The 24393-nt window shown below is 35.6% G+C and overlaps 2 protein-coding genes across 2 annotated transcripts; one reads left to right on the top strand and one right to left on the bottom strand.

Moving 5' to 3' along the window:
- Positions 1 to 5216: 5216 nt before the first annotated feature.
- On the bottom strand, positions 5217 to 17969 carry LOC138321754 (anaphase-promoting complex subunit 2-like). Its single transcript, XM_069265693.1, has 12 exons — positions 17881 to 17969; positions 15167 to 15626; positions 14576 to 14678; positions 13917 to 14049; positions 12731 to 13013; positions 12256 to 12373; positions 10374 to 10549; positions 9295 to 9578; positions 8256 to 8418; positions 7616 to 7711; positions 6562 to 6791; positions 5217 to 6096 (listed from the first exon to the last, which is right to left on the bottom strand). Exons 1-12 carry the CDS (start codon positions 17947 to 17949, stop codon positions 5887 to 5889), a joined length of 2325 nt encoding a protein of 774 aa, XP_069121794.1. The 5' UTR covers positions 17950 to 17969; the 3' UTR covers positions 5217 to 5886.
- A 206-nt stretch (positions 17970 to 18175) lies between these two features.
- LOC138321755 (peptidyl-prolyl cis-trans isomerase-like 3) lies at positions 18176 to 23007 on the top strand. The gene is made up of 6 exons (XM_069265694.1): positions 18176 to 18231; positions 18549 to 18623; positions 19708 to 19801; positions 21044 to 21111; positions 21947 to 22065; positions 22572 to 23007. Exons 1-6 carry the CDS (start codon positions 18229 to 18231, stop codon positions 22696 to 22698), a joined length of 486 nt encoding a protein of 161 aa, XP_069121795.1. The 5' UTR covers positions 18176 to 18228; the 3' UTR covers positions 22699 to 23007.
- Positions 23008 to 24393: the final 1386 nt, after the last annotated feature.

A 24393-nucleotide genomic window follows, 5' to 3' on the forward strand; every position in this document is an offset into this window, starting at 1 on the left:
AATATGTGAATATAATCCTTAAGCTGATTTGTGGATTCTTTAAGGTGTGGTTCAGACATACGACAAACAAGAGTTATCACATTTTGGCATGCTAGATATAAATGCACAATGTCAGTGAAAGAGCTTAGCCCAACAGGTGAAGCCCTCACATTGTCTGCTGGGAAATTTCACTCTCCAAAGTAATTGTTGTTTCGTGCAGAGACATAAATATTACATTTTTCACTAACTATTATAATATAAAATCCTAGCATAAATCAAATACGTGAAGATAAAAATTATCCCATTGAACTCCGTATTAACAGCGCTGTCTTCGCCGCAACAATTGTAGTAGATAATTGCTCTCACTTAAGCGGGCTTTAAGACTATTAAAATTTCCCTTGTCATACTATTATGTCTGAAGTCAATATTTAACTATCTAGTTGACATCCATGAACAATGTGTGAATCATAAATTACCGATTTGAAACGGGACAAATAAAACGATGTTTAATTATGAATGTTTACACTGCGTTCTGTGGCCAAAATTGGAACAGTTTTTTTTCAGTTCGTATTATTCTCTGAATTAGTTGTTTGTAGCGCATTTGTTTCCAAGTTGTTTTCTCTCATTCATGCTTAATTTCACGATAATATGAAAACACCTGACAATTAAGCTTTGAAGTTTCCTTTTAGAAATGGGAGTAAGATTAGACAGTAATTTGGAGTACTTAGAGATGAACTGTGGTCAAATGTTCATATTTAGTGTCAAATATGTGCATTACTTAAATGGCAGAGTTTAACTCGCCTACTTAACAGTAATTCATCGGAAATGTTGACATAATTGGAAATTCGCTAACACAATTTCGAAAGATTGTTTCTTTTGTAATGGTGTTTTGAATATCGAATTCATGTACGTGTAAAAAGTTTATTCTTTGAATAATAATACAAGTTATTGTCATTTAGCTGAGTTTTTAAAACATTTCATCTGAAAGTTTAAATATAGTGTTCCTTTCATAATAATGCTTTCGAAGTATAAATGGAGAATCAAAGCATAACAAACAACAGAAAACATTTATTGCCGATTTCCGACCAGGTCATCTCACATTTGCCTTCTTGTTTGCACCTGCAAGTATTTTTTGTCTTAAGACATTTTTTTTTCAGTGACTACACTTCCCAGTCTACAAGGTTTCTTCTAGTGATAAAAAGAAAACTAACAATTTGCTTTCTTGCACAAGAAGATCAGGTAAACATTATCATTTATATAAATGTTATTATTATGTGCATCGTACTTTTAGAACTGTGGTTGAAAGTGGTGATCCCATGTATGATCAGAGACGAGAATAAACGTTTAAGTTGATTCATTCAAAATTAAAATTTCTCCAGAGGGCGAAATCTGTATTTTGTGCCCATTCGCTGACGTTAAGCTTCATTCTTTAAATTACTGATATTATCTTCACGTCCAAAACTTAAAATATCATATCATGCTTGTTTAAATTCAACACATTTCATCCAAAATAGTGATCGCGGAGATGGATTCGGTTTCTAATGATACTGAAATATAACAACTTTCTTCCGCGTACGATTTACTTTCGTAAATTCGTGAATGTTTATATTCGTGAATTCATATCAACATTACTTGTGTGGTGTATATGTACAAATTCATATAATAATATATTTTTATGGTAGATGTTCAGGGTTTTATTGGTTTTACTGTCCTATTAACAGCCAGGGTCATGTGAGGACGTGCAATGTTTGTTGGTGAAGGAAAGCCGATTAGCTGTCAGTACCTGGCAACTGTCCCACTTAGGATTTGAACTCGCGATCCAGCGGTGGAGGGCTTGTGGTAATATGTCGAGATATCTTAACCACTCGGCCACCTCAGCCTCCTTTTATGGTATAAAACAAGTGAATAACCTGACGAAGAAGAAAAATGGCGTTACCCTTATCACACTGGTAAATTTTCGATTCAATTTTTAATTTCGCGTAAATTTCGCGAATTGTAATCGCAAAATTTACAGTATATGGAATCCTTTCACACTGGATAGTAATCCGCTTCTTCAGTCCGCTATCGTCTTCGTCGACTATAGATTATGACTATGACCTGGAACCAAGAAGTAGTACATCAAGGGGCTCATGATAATTTTCGCCTAAAACTTGCTTTTAATGGCTTCGAGTATGATGTTTGTTGCCATGGACAAACACGGACAATGGATTGTGTTTCTTATGATAGACGAAATCGTTTCACCATGGATAGTAGTCTGGTTCTTCTCACCGTCACAATTGAGAACCAGGGATTTTTTCGCCTACAGCTGCTCTTAGTGACTTCGAGTACGACTGTTTGTTGTGTGATGGGCATTCCATTTATGTATGAAGTTCCTGTCTTGTGGTAGTCTGGAAGTTCAACATTACTTTGGTTTATTAGGTTGAATAAGGACGTCCTCCTCACATGTGCAATATGCCAAAGAAGCTGAACAAACACGCCAGACTGGGTCACTGAGAACAGGCAAACCAGTCGTCCCACTCCTTTAATGCCGAGCGTTAATCAGAAGCAGAAACTACCACTTTTATAGACAATGTGTCTCGGTAAGGGGACAGAAACCTGAATTTAAACGCTCCTTGCTTTAAACTTTTCCTGGTTATATATCCATGATATCTACAGAAGAAAATTGATTTTACACATCAAATGAACATACTACCACTGCTTTCTAAAGGTTTGTCGCAGTTTTAACGCTTCTTGTTCTACTGTCTTCTAAGGGTTTATTGCATTTGTCTCTTGTCTGGATTCTCAAACAAGAAGCCCAAAGGGCCTTAATGGTCATGTGACTAACTTGGCAATAGTAAAATTAATATTATATATGGTGTCACTTTGTCAGGACCATGTCAGGATCATTTTCAATTTCTTTCAACAAATTTTATTTCAAACAAGAGGCCAAAGGGCCTTAACATATAGGAAATTAATTAGATATAGTGTCATGGCAGCCATCTTCGATTTGGGATCGACCCGAAAAAATAGGATCATTTCATGCAAGTTTCAGCCAAATCGCGCACCGATAGAACTTGTGAAGAAGTTCAAAATGTGTTTTCAAGATGGCGGCTGTGGCGGCCATCTTGGATTTCGGATTGACACGTAGGACTCATTTTTACCACACTTACAATAAAAGACCATTATAATGTTCAAAAATATATTGCTATTGGAAAAGGAAAAAAGGAAAAATTTGATACAGAGTGGAGTAAGTGGAAAAAACTTATTGATTTCTCTTAAGCCTGTTTCAGTGTTCTTTTATTATATATTCTGCTGACTTATTTTGATTTTTTAAAAGATGAGTGAAAGATAGTATGAGAGAAGAGAATATATGATTATGTATGCTTCTTTTTATGTGTGGACGGAATAGTGTGATTGTTCTTGAATGGTTAATATAAGATGAAAGTATGATAATTGACAGTATGATGAGATAATAAAGACGATGTGATGATGAATGCTGATGATGAAGATGAAGATTGTCAGGACCACGTCAGGATCATTTCATGCAAGTTTCAGCCAAATCGCACTGGTAGAACTTGAGAAGAAGTTCAAAATGTGTTTTTAAGATGGCGAATGTGGCGGCCATCTTGGATTTCGGATCGACCTGAAAAATAACAACTTTTTATCGGGACCATGTCAAGATCATTTCATGCAAGTTTCAGCCAAATCGCACTGGTAGAACTTGAGAAGAAGTACAAAATGTGTTTTCAAGATGGCGGCTGTGGTGGCCATCTTGGATTTCAGATCAACTCAAAAAGTAACACCACTTTGTCGGGACCATGTCAGGTTCATTTCATGTAAGTTTCAGCTAAATCGCACTGGTAGAATTTGAGAAGAAGTTCAAAATGTGAAAAGTTAACGCACGGCGCACAGCGCACGGCAGACGGCGCACGGCGACGGACGAAACATGACGACTATAGGTCATCCTGACCCTTTCGGGTCAGATGACCTAAAAACGTAGCTACTCAAAATAAACATCCAACATTATTTACACCAGAATCCGGAGAAATGCATCTTTGATTTGATTCCCACCTGTTCTCAAATGCCTTCTACCACTCTTTCTTTGATTTCATTCTATATTCCATTTGAGTTTCGTTTGAAACAAGGCTTCTTAGCAATTCACTTGTATGTTGACTGATTGATATGTTATGAGCCGGTTTTTAATTTTGGCATATATTTGTTGTTGTTATGTTTCTGGTTTTCTACTTTTAAATGCCAACAATGATATAAGGCCTAAATGTCATCTTTTCCTGACCATTCAGAAAATCTTCCACTAAATGTATGACATCATAGTCTGACTGAAAGTATGTCCTGGAAACGGCGTCCGTGTTCAATTTTGGGAATAGATGAAAGTCTGAAGGGGCAAGATCAGGTGAATAGTGTGAATGCTGAATCAATTTAAAGCCACAATTCATTAAAGGGACAATTCAGTCTAAGAGAACATTAAAATTTGTACATATATCGGAAAAAAACTAGTTCTAATGGAAATAAGATCAGTCGGTTTTCCTGTGATATGCATGAAATGCCCATGGGGGTGACATGTGTGTGAAATGTTCAAACTCGCACGCTGTCCGCCATTACACACTGTGGTCAAACTTCTTGTATGCCGAACCCTGTCCCTTGTTCGTAGAGTAATGCAATATTTGTCTAGAACTGCTCAAATCGCTCTAACGGTAGTGTGTTTACCTTGTTAGGTGAATTGTCTTGCCTAAAAATCATTTTATCACCTTCTCAGTGGTTATGTAGTTCATTTGTTTAACGTGCGTGCCTTTGACTCGGGTATGGGTACAGCGTCCATATTGTACCTGCTTAATCGTATTGATCAACGATTTGATATTTGAACGATATTAATTAAAATACTTAACAATGTCGAGGAATTTGTCAATGTTTTACGTTATATATTTCATAAGAAATGTAGAACAATACATTTATGCTATATTTGGCTTCTTGGTTATGTAAAAGAATTAGCCTGAGTGAATTGTCTCTTTAATCAGTCAATGAGTCATAGTAATTGTAGACTTCAGAATAGGGGCATTGGCCTGATGGTACTTCACTTATTTGTCCGCAGCTTTATTTTCAGTGAAATCCGAACATTTGATTGGGTCTTATTGAAAATTCACATCTACATATCTATTTGCAGATACATTTCGTTATCATATACATGTACCTGTTGTCAGAACAAGACAGACAACAAGCAAGGACAAATAATAAACAACATGTTTACAATTACTAGGTGGTATATCACATTTTAATACAACCACAACAACTTACAAACATGTAGTAACAATTTCATTGTTTTATGAATTATAAATAATCATCACAGTGTCTTAGATTTTAACAGGGATTCGCTTTGTTTTTATAAATTATTCTTTCCCTATGACAAGTAGACAACATATTTTCCCTAAGCTGTGTAGTATACTGTTGCAAATTCAATTTTATATCACAAATGGTCTTGTATACTGTGATTGAAGGAGATTAGATATCAGAGCAGTATATTTCTGCTTCACTGATAAAGATAACCAGCTCATTTTATAATCCAGAATCCCTTGTATTCAGTACGGACAGGTGTACATCAGTATATCTGCCAAGCTGGAGAAATATCATCTGCTTCTGTCATTATAGACACATCAACCAATGTCCACATTCGTTTAAACTTACAAATGGACTTGATCATTATGGAAGTGAATGCTGAGTCTATTTCCGGACTGGAAGAGTTAACATGCCCAACATTTCCAACCACATGTATTTAGGCTCAGCTTGGTTTTGGCCATTGGAGAAGAACAGTTGTTGTTCTTTGACTTTTCTGTCAAGGAATTCCTTCAAAAGAATCCGGGTTCATCTCTATCATGGAAGATACCTACCTTATCTACGTCATATTTCCAGATATGCTCAGCTGGGTTTTGGCAGTCGATAGACACCAGTAGAGTAGATAAGTTTTTGTTCTTTAACTTTTCTGTCCAGAAAATCTTTCAACTCGGGTACACTACACTCCAGTGCGGATGGTCCCTGCATGGCGAACATCCGCAGCATGCTGTGTATCCTCTCCAAGGGTAAACTCTCCAGATTGGTCAGCATACCCACTATATAGGACCAGAACACCTGTACAAAGACAATAAAGAACGTTAGATGGACTATTCCAGCCTTTGAACTACTGGTAGAAGATTCCAAATCCATCTTTAGGGGTGCATGTGTTTAATTCATCAATCATATGTAAAACATAATGTTGTATTTACCTAGATGGAACTCTATACTAAAGTATGAAGTTCCAGTACAGAATAGAAAAGAGCGAGCATGAACAAGCTACCAGGTATTCCTTGATAAACATCAAAATATAGGTCAGAATGACCTAGTTTTGGTATGTGACATACCACCTCACCCAGTTAGACCTATATAAGCCAAATATTAAGTTCCAATGCCTTTCAAGGCAAGAGAAAGAGTCCAAAGTACAGATATTGTACAGGTGCTAAAATGAATCATTGCATTTCTATGTTCAATTTTGTTACACATTTCGGGATGAAATAATTAGTTACAGAATTTAAAATAAAACTGATTTTGAATACAAACCTGTAGCTCCTCCTCCCTCTGGGCATGTGCTGACGCCATGGCTGATTCCGCCTCATCATCGTCGGTGATGATGACATCATGTGTACGGCCTTTATGCTCCTCTATAAGGATGAAGGTGTCTGTAGTCTCCTCCTTGAGAAGCCCCTGGGTCTGCCAGTAGGCAATCTTCCTTCGTAAAGCAGTTGCAGGCATTTGTAAGACATTGCTAAGCTCCTCTATTGTCCATCGTGCTGGAAACATTATTTTAGTTGTTTTTTCATTAACAAATCACAGGATGGATAAAGGGAGGCAACTGCATAATCAATGCTTCACATTTTTATACTTAAAGGGAGGTAACTTCATAATTCTTTGAAACAAGACATGCATGCCCCTTTGCCAGCTCCATATAAAACCAGTGAGACATGATAAAACGAGAGGACATGGGTAATACTATGTATTGCCCATCTGATGACAGGGAAAATAAAGAAATATAACCTAATGCTGCACATCTTCTCATTAACTTAGGAGCTGATTTGATTTAAACTTGATATAAAATCTAACACAGGTTGAAATGAAAAAACATAACATAAAACATAATAACTGTACCACAGGGACTTTTTATGTACCAATCATAATGCAATCTGCTTATATATACTGTGAACCAATTTTCTCTTGCTGCTACAAAACTTTGCGATTTTCGTTTCAAAATATTATTTTTTTAAGCTGATTTACCTTTATTGCAAAATTTGTGAAAATAAATCTGATGTGAAAGAAAGTTGGTTTACAGTATTTTGACAGAGAAAGTACAGGGAGATATTTGAATATTGTTGGCTTCATCAAAAGTCTGTGTTCAAGTCATGATCTTGAATGAGAACCACCTGCCAGCTGAAAATGTTCTGAACAAGTCTGTCTTCATACTGAAACAATTCCTGTCCGTCCTTAATCTTGTTATAGACAAATGGACGAACAGTTGTATAAGAATGATTTCTAAACCCTTCCAATAGTAATGAAATGGTTTAGATATCATTCATATACAGGCATTAGTCCATATGAAATTTAGAATATTTCTCCTTACCTTGACTTTCAAACTGCATGATGATGGCAGCATGTACAGGTGACACATTGAAGGTCAAGGTCCTATCTTTAAGTTCAATGTCCACATTGACCAAACCTGTAAATTTTTCTCGGGTTAAATATAATCTCAAATAGTGGTTTCAACATTCAGGTAAAAATAACTTACATTTATGAATCTATATTAAGGAAATTATCAGATTTGAATATTGATATTGCAAAAACAAATCATTATAGAATTTCCATATAACCCAAAGATCATCAAGTGTATGCAAAACAGTACTAGAACTGCTTTTTCATTACATTCTAACCATTAAAACTGCTACAAAAAGTGTAAGATCTAAACAGAAGTCTTTTATTCCTCAGTCAAAAAAGACACCCCAACTCCCAAACATTACACTGACTTTGATTTTCCCCCTGCAATATGTGCTTTGATGAACTTAACATAATAATTTTGTCCAAATTTAATGGTAAAGACACCTATCTTACCACACCAAGGATAAGAACAGGTTTTTGTACACATGAACAAACAAGGTGATTTCCACAGGGCATTCACATCTTCCAACACCATTGGCATTCATAAACCCATAACTGCCAATTGAACTTAAAAGGTATGCCCTATTATATTTTACACAGTATCTTACCAAGGTGAGGTTTCCAGTTGAGTGTACGATTGCCTTTCAAGGTTTCATACACTTTTGTGTAAGATTCCAGTGACTTCTGCATTATCTCTGGTAATGCTATTTTCTCCTCTCGGAACGGAGGCCAGAACTGGGCTGACAGGATCATAGAATTCACTTCAATCTCCTGTAAATATTAAATGTGCAGATAAACACAACTAGCAATTTTACAAAAGTATTATCCAGAGTCAAAGAAAGGCCATATATATATATATATATATTATTATACCTCAGGTTTATAACAGTGTCTTTGATTAGATAAAACATTGTATTTCCCTGGGGAGTGTGCCCCCATGGTGACCTCCCAGTTCTCTTATGGAGTCATCTCCCATTATGATTGTTCAACAATGACGGACAAAGCATAAAAACTAAAATTTTTACTCTTTGTGAATATAAATAATATTTATTCCAAGAGTAGCGAATCGTGACTTAAAAGTATAATAAAAAATGAAGTTCTCAGGAAAAATTACACCTTCAGGTAAATAAACCGTCATAACATACTGTCACTGGAGCCATAAATGTATATTATACAATCATGTCCTTTCAAAAAAAAAATATTCAATTTAAACTTTGCCATATCTGTGAAGAAACAGAATACTGTTATTTATTGAAGTCAAAGTTTTCATAATTCTAACTAAAAACAAGAAAATCTAATCTTAGTGGTTTAAACTTTTCGTTATTTGGTCTAAAGAACATCACACATAATTCAAACTTTCTCAATATTTAGTATCCATTTTTTGGTTTTCAAAGTAATGCCCAGCAAAAAATGTGAAATTATCAATCCCGCAAATATAACCGCCTATATGGGATCTTTTATCTGTCTCTTTCAAATTCTTTTAATAATTAAACTTACAATTTACTTGTCCTATTTTCCTTAGTTTTGTCCTTTAATATTTCTTATCTATAATAATTAAACTTACTCATCCTATTTTTTGTCATGTCCTTCAATATTCTTTTTCTATACAAATTAAACTTACTTGTCTTGCCCTACAACAATCCTTACCTCAGGTTTACTCTTAGATCGTTCCTCCACGACTCTAGAGTTCAGACGTTTAGAATTGGCAACGTCTTTCAGCATGACTTCACAATAGTGGAGTTGGGTCTCTCCGAACCTGAGTTTGAGAAGCTCTAGATATCGGATTTCCTTCTCTATGTCGTAGTTAAACTGAGTGAGGATGCGATCTGCTAGTAATGTTCGGTACTCGTTCACAAATAGTTCTTTGCTGCCGTAGATATTCACTAACATACTGATGATGTCCGAGGCTCGCCTGCTCTTGGATGTTGTAGCTATCAAGTCAAAAAACAATATTAATTTGGTACAAATTAAAACTTCTTTCGACTTGTTGTTTAAAATAGGTATGCAATATAATTGCTATATAGCAAACCTGAGGGCCATAATTCTAGCAACTTTATCAAGAAACATAGTACAATGTACCTTCCATCAACAAAGGATGAGCATATATTCACCACCATTTTAAGAAATCTTCAGATGAACAGTTCTTTTTTTTTCCTTTTTTTGCCATTTCAGATAACTGATCAAATTTTGTTCATTAAGTCAGGGAAACAAAACACAAAATTTCATTAAAATTGGTTGAGGATCTGGATTTCTTGAAAATTTTGGTTGGTTAGTTGACTATATTAACATCATATTATCAACCAAGGTCATTTAAGAACAGCCTCCAATGTATGCAGTATGTTTCATGTGTGTGCATGTTTTGGGAGACTGCAGTAAGTTTACTTTGTGACTCTTTGGATTAGTGACTCTATTCAAACTCTGATGATATATAGTAAAACTGAATACACCTCTAGAGAAAAACTGACCAATCACAGGCTTGCAGAGACTTCCCTTTTAAGATTACAGAGTGACTTCCAACTTCAAAGACATACATTTTACCATAATTTGATCTTTTTGATGCACATCAAAGGACCAAACTACCTGTCGCATATGTTGCTGCACACAGAGTCTTAAGTTTTGCTATGATATAGTCCTAGAGTGGATATAATGACAGTGATAGTAACCCCTGAAATATCGAGGATGAAATCGATTATGAAAACTAAACGTGATTATGTCTCCAAACTTACATGGATCAGCATCCACTGGATCCGGGATCCACTTTTCCCAATCTTCGTCTTCATCATCGCTATGACAACCTTCATCCAGAAGTAGAGGCTGACCTTTGATTAGCTCATCTAGTAACTCATTACTGCCATCATCAGTCAAGTTAGAGACAATGCACCGGACCGTGTCATCCCGAGATCTGAAATCAACCAATCATAAGTTAGGTTAGAGATGATACACCGGAATGTGTTATCCTGAGGTCTGAAATCAACCAATTATAAGTTAGGTTAGAGACGATACACCGGACTGTGTCATCCCAAGATCTGAAATCAAACAATTATAAATTAGGTTAGAGACGATACACCGGACTGTGTCATCCCAAGATCTAAAATCAACCAATTATAAATTAGATTAGTACATCACGCTACAGAATACTGGATTCTGATTGGCTACACACATGGATACTATTTGCAATAGTGCCCGGGCAAGCGGGCACTATTGAAGTGGCGCGAAATTGAACGTGAATGTATTGTGACGTCACCATTACATGACGTCATTATAACGTTGCGCTTCGACCAAGACGACAAGATGGCGGACAGGCTGTTGTGTGCGGGGATGGAAGCAAATGTTGCTTTTCTACAGAAGACAGTTCACTAATGTTCTATATTGATCTACTTTTAATTTTCATGAAGCTGAATCCCGTTTTTATAGAATCTCATATTTCTGAGACAATTCATATGTTGTACTTTTAATGTAACAACGTGGTGTGGAAATGAAGATAGCGTTGCGAGGTATCGCTTGACGTGCTTCTATTACGATGACATGAAAAACGGTCTCATGTCAGGGTGATGTACTAAACCCATTATGGCCTGGTTGAGAGGGCACTATTGCCTCATAGTATTGTCTCATGATGGGATAGTGCCCTCGCCTTCGGCTCGGGCACTATTCCATCCCTCGACAATACTATGAGGCAATAGTGCCCTCTCAACCAGGCCATAACAGATAATTAGAGACGATACATCGGACTGTGTCATTACAAGATCTAAAATCAACCAATTATAAATTAGATTAGAGACGATACACCGGACTGTGTCATCTCAAGATCTGAAATAAACCAATTATAAGTTAGGTTAGAGACGATACACCGGACTGTGTCATCCCAAGATCTAAAATCAACCAATCATAAGTTAGGTTAGAGACGATACACCGGACTGTGTCATCCCGAGGTCTGAAATCAACCAATTATAAGTTAGGTTAGAGACGATACACCGGACTGTGTCATCTTGAGATCTGAAATCAACCAATCATAAGTTAGGTTAGAGACGATACACGGGACTGTGTCATCTCAAGATCTGAAATAAACCAATTATAAGTTAGGTTAGAGACTATACACCAGACTGTGTCATCTCAAGGTCTGAAATCAACCAATTATAAGTTAGTTTAGAGACGATACACCGGACTGTGTCATCTCAAGATTTGAAATCAACCAATCATCAGTCAGATTAGAGACGATACACCGGACTGTGTCATCTGGAGACCTGAAATCAACCAATCATCAGTCAGATTAGAGACGATACAACGGACGGTGTCATCTTGAGATCTGAAATCAACCAATCATCAGTCAAATTAAAGACAATACACCGGGCTGTGTCATCTAGAGATCCGAAATCAACCAATCATAAGTTAGGTTAGAGACAATACACCGGACTGTGTCATCTTGAGATCTGAAATCAACCAATCATCAGTCAAAATTGACCTTTTTTAAAAAAAAGCTAGCTTCATACAGCCATATGATAATTTGTTATTAAGAGATAAGTTTTGGTTTGTGAATAACATAATATGAAAAGCTCTTCTTCGATTGTCAGTATGAATTACGACACATGTAACTTTAAACAGTAATCTCACCGTAAATACTTCCTGACAGGATCACAGACAAGTTCTAGAATCACTCCCGCAGGATCCAGAACTCTGAGGGCCCGGATAGCAGCTATGTACGCAGTGAGAATATCAGAAGTGTTCACACCTGTTTAAAAGCAATATTAAGTCAAATCAGCACTTTCTGTATCAATTTCTTGTGATCCTTCCAAATAGACAAATAACATCAAACTTATAATCAATCTTTAAATTGAACATTGATCAATCACAAGACAATATATAGCAACGCTGTCACACACACGAGCTATCATCATTGACAGCTGTCAATTTATCCCTTTGTCAACCCTTGACTTTGTTTTTTCAACTAACCGAAATTAAATTGTCATCTCGTTATCATTATTGACCTTGTTTTTAAAACCAGCTTCAATCCAAAACAGCCATGTAAGAATTGTTTATTTTGTAATACTTTACACCTTATATATAATTTTATATCATATCTGCCAACCTGGATGTAAGAGTCGTGTCTCCAGTGCTGATTTTAGTGATGACACCAGATGCGGTCGCTGATCTGTCTTCTCAAGACAAACTTTCAGATCTAGTATTGCAGGCTCGGACTCAGGGTATTCTATGATAATATTGAACAATTGATCGATCTGTGTTTTAGCAAATGTCTCAAACAAGAAGTGGAGTAGTCTCCCCTTAAATCCTGATATACAGTCTGCTGTGGTGTGACGCCTTTCATCAGAATACACAAGATGTAGCCAGCCAAGCACTTTTGTCTCCAACCACTGAAATAGAATCATAGCCTTGACATAAGAGGGGAGGTAACCACTAAAACACAATTCTAGAACTTGACATGAGAGGGGAGATTACTACTGAAATACAATTATAGAACTTGGCATGAGAGGGGAAATAACCACTGAAAGGGAATCAAAACTTGGCATGAGAGGGGAGATAAATAATGAATCATAATCACAGAACCTGACATGAGAGGGGAAATAACCACTGACACAGAATCAGAACCTGACATGAGAGGGGAGATAACCACTGAAACAGAATCACAACCTGACATGAGAGGGGAGATAACCACTGAAACAGAATCAGAACCTGACATGAGAGGGGAGATAACCACTGAAACAGAATCAGAACCTGACATGAGAGGGGAGATAACCACTGACACAGAATCACAACCTGACATGAGAGGGGAGATAACCACTGACACAGAATCACAACCTGACATGAGAGGGGAGATAACCACTGACACAGAATCACAACCTGACATGAGAGGGGAGATAACCATTGAAACAGAATCACAACCTGACATGAGAGGGGATATAACCACTGAAACAGAATCACAACCTGACATGAGAGGGGAGATAACCACTGAAACAGAATCACAACCTGACATGAGAGGGGAGATAACCACTGAAACAGAATCACTACCTGACATGAGAGTGGAGGCTAGAGCAAAGACAAGATTTATAAAAAAAAACCAAGAATGTGTCTGATTAAATTTGGGTACAATCCATGCTCATCTTTATGACCATAGGAAATACATGTATTGACAGACAGATGGACTGACGAACCATGGACGCCGTGCCATGACATTTATGATTAGATCACTGGTACTTCAGGCTAGGTGAGCTCAACATTTAACCATTCAAGAAATATACATAGTAGGTATTAATTACATTTTGTAGATTCTCCAGGAAGGATGTTTCAAAGTTTCCTTTACAGGTGCTTTCCACATGCTGTTTGATCCTCTCATGGACAATGGCAGTCACAGCGGACCCCGACACACGCTCCAGTATGCCAATATCATCTCTGTCAAGTATTAAATCCGACATTTCTCAGTATAACACCATTTCATCGACAAAAGGTATTTTTATTGATATTGTTACTTTATGCATCCTATATTAGCTATGTTATCAACAGATTTTATGATTATCTTTAAGCTTATGTTGACAAACAACACCCTTTTAAAATTCTATTGAATCATTTACATATTTGGTTTCAAAATATGGTTTAAAAAATATTTAGCCTTAAAAGAAGACACCTTTAAATTTGAATATGATATTGCAATACCTTGATAAAGCCTATTTTTCTTATTGATTACAAATATTGTTTTCCTATAACATGAAGTATATTAGTTAAAGCAAATTGTTCTCTCTTTTCTTTTTGGCTGTCTTTTTGTTAAAATAATGAACTACACTGACACATACCGTAATTTGTATGTATTAACGTATTTACCCCTGGAGGTGGTTTGATATCAAAGTCTTCCTATATTCACTATGAAATTTCAGGGGTAAATATTCATGTGTTAATCATAATAATATGTTGGTTGACTTACAGTTTGGCATTAAGTTTGTGAAATCTGGCCATAATGTCTTGACAGCGACATCGCTCCATACCTTGGCCACAGCCCTTACAACCTGCCAACTCTTCTTCATCATCTTTATATAAAACACAGACAAAGGCAAATATATTAAAAACTTGTAAACAAGGTAAACAGCAATTGGAAATGTAAATGAATCTATTAGTATACATGTATACTCTCTTTGCATATCAAAGATTTATCTTATATTGCAATTACATTTGTACATGTAAATATTGGTATGATGTCATGTGTTTGCAATGACGTCACTACCAATGTAATGTAATTTTATACCTTGTATTGAATATTTTTCAGAGAAAATAAACACGAAATAATAATGTCATAAAACTCAAAATTGAACTATGACTTCTGTTAAAATAATTCTTATTAATATATTTGTAGCAAAGAATTACTATTAGTTAATTCCCTGACAGTTCTACTCACCTGTTGTCCTGACAATACGATACAAAGAGATAACTCTAGATATGTAATATCATAATATGCAATTTGCCAAAGATGGCCCCTATAACTTTTTTCTATAATTTTCTTTGTTATTTGTTATACTACCTTGGTCCTCCTCAGAACTGCTGTGGTGAAAAACCTTGAAAGCCTGGGAGTAGAACACATCCACTGCATCTTTAAATGAACGTGGGATGAAGTTAAATACCACAGCCTTGATCAGCAATATGAATGTGGTGGACAGCGAACCAGCATGAATTAACAGGGAAGGCTTACGGTACTGACTCAACTGGGTAAGGCTCTCGAGTCTACTGAAACATGGTGCATAGTCCAAAACAACTGTGTGAAGATATTCCACAGCTAACGATAACTGTTCTGTACCATCCACATCACTGTTCGTAGATGGCTCAAAATACGACCAAAATTTGGATGCGACTTGAAGGCGGAGATATTGCTGTAAATTTTCCAAAAACCACTCCTCAATGATGTGACCTAAACTGTTTTGAATTAAAACTTGAACAGCATTTTGAAATTCTACTTCAGAATTGGTGACTGGTCTGTTTGGTATCTGAAATAGATTTAGGAATTACATGAGTGGGAAATATGTGTATAAAAATTCTCAACATGTTATATGGTATATATATTATGATGCATAGGAAAAAACATATCTATGTTACCTGGTTTAGTCCTGGTCATGATCAGAGATATCAGAATGAGCTATAGCTATATTTTTACTATTGTTTGATTGACAGTCAAACTGTAGTCAATTTAAAACATTTTTTTTGCTGTGTCAGCAACCCAGGCTTGACTGCATTGCAGCTTTACGCTATGCTGTACTGTACTTAATCAACTGGGTCACGCATCTCACTGAGGAAGAGGGAGAGGGATATCTAGATACATTTTCTTGAAATTTATCATCTATATCTTTACTGACTTATCAACAGTTTTCGTCATAAATGCAGGTATATGCTGTATCTCAATTAAAATGGGCAAAGCCTTTTTATAGTTTTAAATATTGGACACACATTTGTGGCAAAAAGTATGAATGCTGGAGCCTAACTCGATTTGGCCTCATCATGTTCTTCTAGAGTTATAACTTCCGACCAGACATGTTAACCTTTGTTGAGCAAAAAGAGGTAGATTTTTTACTCAAAAGCGGTAGCATTACACACAGCATTTTTCGCGACGCATCAGAGATATATAAATATCAATAATATGCAAAATAATTACAAAATCATATTTTGTTAACAAATTATGATTTAACTTTAATTATTACCATAAGCCTTCATTGGTGGCTCATTTTGTATTTTTTAAATGTTAATTAAGGCTTAAATTAAATTTAGAAGATGAAAAATGCCAATAAATACATCGTATACTTTTATTTCAATGCTATTTATCACCTTTTTTAATTACACATTTTGTCTGTTTGTTTTGGGTTTTTTTTCACTTTTTTTTTTTTTTTTTTGTTATACATACTGGACTCATTTTCTTTTGATTTATGCAAGAAAAAATACAAATATTTGTTTCTAAAATTTACACCAATATTCTAGAGAAATAATCACACTGAAAAAAATAATAACTTTTTTTTTAGTGATATCCTGAAAAAAATATACCAAAATCCGGCTCCTTTATTAGAATCACCCCATTCAAAAATGGCGGCCATTACGATTGCAAAGTTTATGATTTTCAGCAGACACTGTATGCCTATTTTACATTAAAAACGTGAGTAAATCATTTCAATTATAAGTAGTGTTTGTTTTTGAAATGATGCTTACTCGTTTTAAGCACAAAATTTATTGAAAGGCCAGATGATTGTTTCCTTACGGTAGGCCTACGTAACACACATCGTTACACTCAGACACAAGCGACACCACCAAGCCAAGGTGGAACTAGCCCCAGGCTGCTAATTAGCACCAGTGGGTGTTGGTCAGGGAGTGTTCACACCTCCTTTGTTTACTTAATTATGAAGCAAGTCACCCTACTCAGTCTGGTATGCATTTTGAAGCCACTATGGCAGGCCCAACCGACTATGAAAAATTCAGAAATCGGAAGAAGAAAAAAAAATGAAGACGATGTTTTGCAGAAATCGGAATATTTGGATATTAAAGCGGTAGGCGGAATATCAGTCTCAAAAGCGGTAGACTTCCGCCAGAATCGGTAGGGTTAACATGTCTGCTTCCGACCACATATCAATTTGTAACTCTTCTGCTTCTGGATTCATTTCCATCGACATAATGTATATGACGAGCTCAAATCGAATTAGAGAAGAAGAGAAGTCTTCTCAGAAGATCTTCCATTTCATAGATGAAAGAGCCTATAATAAGCTTCCAGAAGCAGACGAGCTGCAAATTGAGTGTCCGGAAGTACATATTCTAGAAGTGATTGAGTGAAGAGGGCAAATCAAGTTAATCTTCGGAAGATCTTCTGAGAAGACTTCAAGTAGGGTTTCTTAGAACATTGCAAATTGAGTTGAACTCCGCCAATGTTATGTGTCAAAGAACAGGGAAAATACACATATGATTCCTGTCGGGTGCCCCGACCAGGAATCGAACCCGGGTCACCTGCTTGGAAATCTATGGCTCTATCGACTGAGTCAAAAAAGCATGCTCCGTCAGCTGAGTGACAGAGACCGTATTTAACACTTTGTACAAACCACGTCCTTTTACATAACAGAACGGATTTTTTTTTAATATTTGGGGACGACGTATCCATCATAACAATATGATAATTTCAGAATTTGTTTTAACATATATTAAAATTCTTGGTCATAACTCAACAGATATGATAGTCAGTTTGCATTGTCATAACCATTGTCGATATACCTTTCCTGGTGTAAGAGATTCGAATACAACAGTCCACGCACGATTAACTGTCTCCACATTTACCGCCATCTTGGAAAGAAATCACGAAATTCCAGAACATAAAAATAATACAAAACGCGATTATTTTATTATAAACCAATAAATCAATGAAACTTAAACTTCTATGTTATGCAATTTTTAGTGGATAAGAATATCTTCACAACTCAGGTATAAATGAAATTAGTTCGTATAATGCCTTTTAATATTATGATTGCGCTCCGTATTTACCGAAAAATCCTATAAAGGAAAATTTTTGCTTCCGGAATCCAACTTCCTGTGTAAACAACGTGAACGAGACGAAAAGAGAAAATGGTACGCTTCTTATGGTTTCGTACAATAAGCGCTTTAAAATGTGTTATATATGATTACTTACATGGTCGCTCTTATGACTTATTAGCGTATCTCAATCATTCAGACTGTCTTAGACACGCCGTAATATGGTTATGTTTCAAAAGTCAGCTCAAAGTGTCTCCTCATGATAAACATCGTTAAAGTTAAGACTGTCTGACACTGTTTGAGTGTCACAGCTGCAGACAGATCTAATTAAAAAATAATAATTCTCCCTGTCCTACCACAAGTGTTTGAAATTCTATCTGTAAAAAATAAAATCATATTTTTTTGTGTTTCAGTCTGTAACTTTACATACTGATGTTGGAGATATAAAGATTGAGGTTTTCTGTGAGCAGTGTCCAGCGGCAAGTGAGGTAAATTACAAAATGAATATACAGTACATGTACAATATTCAATCATTACAATAATCCACGAACAATTGATGTATCACAATTAACTTTGAGTTAATGGTGAAAAAAATCTGATGACTTACTTATATTAACTGATATGAAATATTTCAAACTTCATTTGCGTTGTTTAAATGTGAAAACTATAATATAATTTATATAATGAGTAGTGATGGGCCGATTAGGTGGTTTGATAAATTAACGGTTAGGACTATCAATTTTGATGATCGATTGACAAATATTCATACCTTATCGATCACTGGTATAAGGAGGAAAAAAATAAAAGGAATTTAATGTCTTTATAAAATTTGTATCCTTCAATACTGAAATACACATTTTGCATATCCAGCAGGTCCTAAAATTGTTACTTCAAGCTGAGCATAAATTAATTGTCCTAGGTTTTGAAATTTTAAAGATGCTCCACCGCCGACAGAGCATAAATAATATTCATCATTCGAACAATAATTTGTGTTTAATCGTTAATATATATGCATAATTAACACAAAAAATAACATAAAATAATTTATTTCGCCTTTGGTGCATGCGCAATCAGTACTTCATTTCATAAAGAATATAGTGCCACGGAATTTTTTCGGGATGCAATTAATTGTTTTTCATATTTTTAACTTGAAGTAAAATGAGAAGCTCAAACTTTTCAGTGGTGGTAATGGTGTAAAGTAAGTAACTTTTGTAACAGAAGAAAAATACTAAATCGTCTGCTCCTGTTTTTGATAGTGAAAAAATAGCATTCGTCAGCAGTGGAGCATCTTTAAATGAAATCAATCTTTTATCTACTTACTTAGATCTATTAAATACCTGTAGTTCAAAGAAGTTAAATTCAGACTTAGATCTATTAAATACCTGTAGTTCAAAGAAGTTAAACTCAGACTTAGATCTATTCAATACCTGTAGTTCAGTTTTAGAAATTTTAAAGGGATCACATCATCGCTCAATCAATGGGTTGGGGTCATCCCATAACAAATTAAGTACATACAGTGTATTTTTTTTCATAAATGTCATTTATATATTTTATTCTCCCTTTCTCTTACAGAACTTCCTGGCTTTATGTGCAAGTGACTATTACAAAGGTTGTAGCTTCCACCGAAATATCAAAGGCTTTATGGTGCAGACAGGAGACCCCACAGGTAAATATTATTACTGACTTTCATACAATATTTTCATTATCTGTCCAAAAACAAACACTATTTGGTAAGTTTCACCTTGTTCTATACCCATGGTAGGTACTGTAGCAAATAAGCAACATCCTGAATACCCAATACCATTAACCTCTGGAAATAGAAATCGGCGGTATCATTATAATTTTTGCATACAGTATCTGAATAAATATTTAAGTTAAAACAATTTGATGGATATCAACAAAACATTTATAATTCAACAGGATCTTTAGAGTTGTTTTAGTTTAAGTAATTACCAATGTATGACTGTAGACTTCACTAGAATTGTAAGCCAAAAGCTAAAGAATACTTGTGTATAGTGACCTGGTAACCATGGTAACCAAAATTTTGGCCAAAAAAACCCAGTATGTACATATGCACAGTTATGGTTGACTCTTACATTACTGTGAAGTTTCATTGATTTTTTTGTTACCATCCTGTAGGTAAGTAGTTGTCCAGACATTTAAGAATATAGATGGACATACAAAGAGACAAAGTATACCCCAATCTGATTAAAACACAGATCCTTATAACCACTCCATTCAATAGAGGATCTGACAATATCCCATAAGGGGTCACGTCCAGATGACCTTTATACCACATGCACTTCAGAGCAAATGCAGTTTCTACACCTTACAACATCAAATGAAAACGTCTTTTCGCCCCAGTATACATATACAATTAGCTTTGACATACACGAAAATAATTTGGACAGCTTTTTCAAACTATTTCGTCCCCAGTCAAGATTCTGGCAGTGCCAAATTGATTGGCCATTTCAAAAGGTTTGGTTTGTTTAGTTTTACGTCCTATTAACAGCCAGGGTCATGTAAGGACGTGCCAGGTTTGTTGGTGGAGGAAAGCCGGAGTACCCGGAGAAAAACCACAAGGTCATCTTGACGTAACCCCTAATGGGATGTTCTCAGATCCTCTTATCTAACGTAGTGATAATAAGGTCTGTATTTTAATCAGATTGAGTATACCCCCGCCCCCTCTAACTTCACTACAGGGGAGTATAAATGATAACCTATTATGTGTTAGTATCTCATCCCTTTGTCACCGGTTCTTGGTACTTAGGAGTTAAGATGCATAATGATCAAGTAGTTAAAGTGTCTGTAATTCAGATGTTAGTGATCAATCCTTTGTTCACTGGTTCACATAATGGTAAACTTCAATGACCGATGGTTTTCTTAATTTAATGACATTTATTTTTAGGTACAGGAAAGGGTGGATCCAGTATATGGGACAGAAAATTTGAGGATGAATTTCGAGACAACCTCAAGGTGAGAAGTGATTTTTCAAATATTTCTACATATATACTGTATTCAACATAATGAGAGCTCCAGAACTCTTCCTGTAAGTGCCTCTCCCTCTTTTTGAGGCCTTCATGTCACTTACTTTGGCTTAAATGAAGACTGAATCCTTTGTATTTTTCTCTATCGATTTCTTTTGCAAATTGATTAATGGCTAACATTGTGCAATAATTTTGTGAAATATTGGTTTGTTTGTTTGATTAATTAACGTCCTAGTAATATAACAGCTATGGTCATGTAAGGACGGCCTCCTGTGTATGCGGTGTGTTGAGTGTATGTTGTGCGAGGTGCTTGTTTTTGGAGACTGCGGTATATTCATGTTGTGTCCTCTTGTATAGTCAAACTATTGCCCTTTTTATAGTGCTATAACACTGAAGCATGCCGCCGAAGACACCAAGTAACGCACCCCAACCGCTCACATTATACTGACAGCAGGCGAACCAGTCGTCCCACTCCCTGTATGTTGAGTGCCAAGCAGGAGCAGAGCTACCACTTTTATATAGACTTTTTTGTGTCTCGGCCAGGGGACAGAACCCAGAGTCTTTGGCACAAAAGTCCTATTTAGCACCTCTTGATTTTTTTTTTTTTTTCAATTTCTTAAGTGTCCATGGTTGCTTATTGGATCAAATACAGTTAATGATCTTAAAATTTTGGGTGTAAATTAAAAACCAAGAGAAAATTATTGACATGTTTTTATTTGTTATATCATATGAGTTACCAATGTTCAACTGTATAATTATATGGCTAGTAGGTTGTCAAGACTAATGTTTCACGTGAACCGAAAATATATATTATTGTTTTAAAGCATTCTGTTCGAGGTGTTGTTTCCATGGCAAATAACGGTCCCGACTCAAATGGATCACAGTTTTTCATCACATATGCTAAACAGCCTCATCTGGATGCGAAGTACACCATCTTTGGGAAGTAAGTAAATATATTGTATTTCTTTGCTCTACAGTTATTACTTAATGATACCTTTGATTCGTATGTACATGTATTTATATTTATTGATAGGTAGATGTAGGTGTTACTTGTTTATGACTTTGTTGAATGTTACTACATAAAGTTTGTTTTTCATGCAAGAAATATATTGCATGCTGCAAATAGGTATTTATATAAAAAAAAAACATTTTGTTCCTGTATACAAAGATTTACATGTTTTCTTATTGCTGAAAAGAAAATCTTCAAAAGGGAACTCCCATATTTTAGTTAACAAGAGCCTCTATCAGAGGTGATTTGATGTGATATAATGGTAAAATGTTTTTTTTTTGCATTGACCATTAAAGGCATTAAGCTTTTCTGAAATCTCACCAAAGAACACAAGTTTTACTGGAATGGTCTCAAGCCAAGACTTTCTTTAAGAATATAACTTATGTGATGATCATACAACTTCTAGCATTTTACTTGACTCATGTCCATTCTGCTTGTAGAGTCATTGATGGCTTTGATACACTAGACGAGTTGGAGAAGCTTCCAGTGAAAGAGAAAAACTTCCGCCCCTTGACTGACACTCGAATACAAGACATTACGATACATGCCAATCCTATAGCAGGCTGATATGTGTCAAAAGAACAGTGATTACAATATGGCAGCACTATATATCACCAGATGGAGACTTCCCGTCCAGCTTCATCCCCTAAGTTTCATAATGGATTGGTCTAGTCTTTGATTTAGAAGAGTCTAAATGTGTCTCAAGGGGTGAATGAGTTAAAATCATAGCTCATCCATGGAAAATCCAATTGCCTGATGCCCAAGGCAACATCACTTTTTTAGTTCAGGCAAGAGAATTTTGATGTAATTGTATTCCAAGATATCTTTTATTGTTTATGTACAAAGTTTTTGATAATAAACATGAATAATAAAGTATTCTTTTTGAATTGCATAGTTTTAATGGGGCAAATAAAAAAATCTAAGGATAAGTTAATTGCAGAACATCATTGATATATTGTGCATGACATCTTATCTAGATAGCTTGTTGCTGACAGAAGACAGTGTTTTAAATATATATACCTAGTTAATACAGCCAAACCTGTCTATACAAGACACCAAAGGGACATAGTGAAAATATGCTTTATAGACAGGTTTTGTTTCATTTCATTTCAACAAATTTTATGGACATGGGGTTGAAGTCAAAAGGATTGACTAACAGGCAAAGCCTATAAAAGACAGGTCCTTTATACAGAGGTAATTACACCTAGCTAATGGGGTTACTGAGTTTGTTCTGTATAGACAGGTGTCCTTTAAGTAGGGGTATCCTTTATAGCAGGCTTTACTGCACTTAATTTCTGATCTAGATAATTTGTGATCGGAAGGGTAGCAAGTGTGGTATGACATTACCACATTATTTTAGAAAAACATTATTTTGATTTGATTGAAATGTGGCTGAAAATGTTGTGTGTATTGTATGAATGTATGTACCCAGGTTTTGATGATATACAACTTTTCATCTAGGCCGTTTTCGTTTATTTAGAACAACCGGTTCGACTGTTGTTAAAGTCATTATTTCAAGTATAAATCCTGACGGACCTGCATTTTTTGATACAGGCCTGTGAGGGCTTTGTCAAGGCTCGTCTGAAAACAATACAAAATCACCAGGTCCGTCTTTAATTAATAAACGAACAATTAGGTCCAACCAGTCAAACCGTATAATTGAAAACGGCTCAGAATAACTTGTTGTGGTAAAAAGAGCATGCAGTATGTAGGACATCACATAGTATGCTAGGCATTACCACTACAACACGTTTGTGCAGGATAACTTGTGGTTGGGAATAGTGTGAATTATTGTCAATAAATAACTTTAGCTTTATATGAATTGTGGCATGAATGATAATGTATGTTGTATGTACCAAAGCATCACCAATACATGGTGGGATGATCAGAATAACTTATGGCTTGTAAAAAATTAGTACGCAGACATCATCAAATATATGATTTGGTTACAGATGATTTTAAAAGTGGTCAGAAATATTTGGTTGCTTGATAAACATATTAAAAAGGTATGTTGGATACATGACAATGATTGATGTAACTGTAAATTGTAAAATTATTTATTTTTGGTCTGAAGAATTTCCATAGATTAAAGAATTTTACAATTTTGTTGGCACTTAAATTTGTGGAGAAGTTTGATTTGAATCGTTAACAGCCAGGGTCATCTCAGGATGTGTCAGGTTTTTAGGTGAGGAAAGCCAGAATACATGAAGAAAAGCTACCGACCAACAGCCAGTACCTGGCAAACCTTATATAGTATATTGT

This window comes from Argopecten irradians, chromosome 4 (assembly GCF_041381155.1).
Source record: "Argopecten irradians isolate NY chromosome 4, Ai_NY, whole genome shotgun sequence".
Taxonomy (NCBI): domain Eukaryota; kingdom Metazoa; phylum Mollusca; class Bivalvia; order Pectinida; family Pectinidae; genus Argopecten; species Argopecten irradians.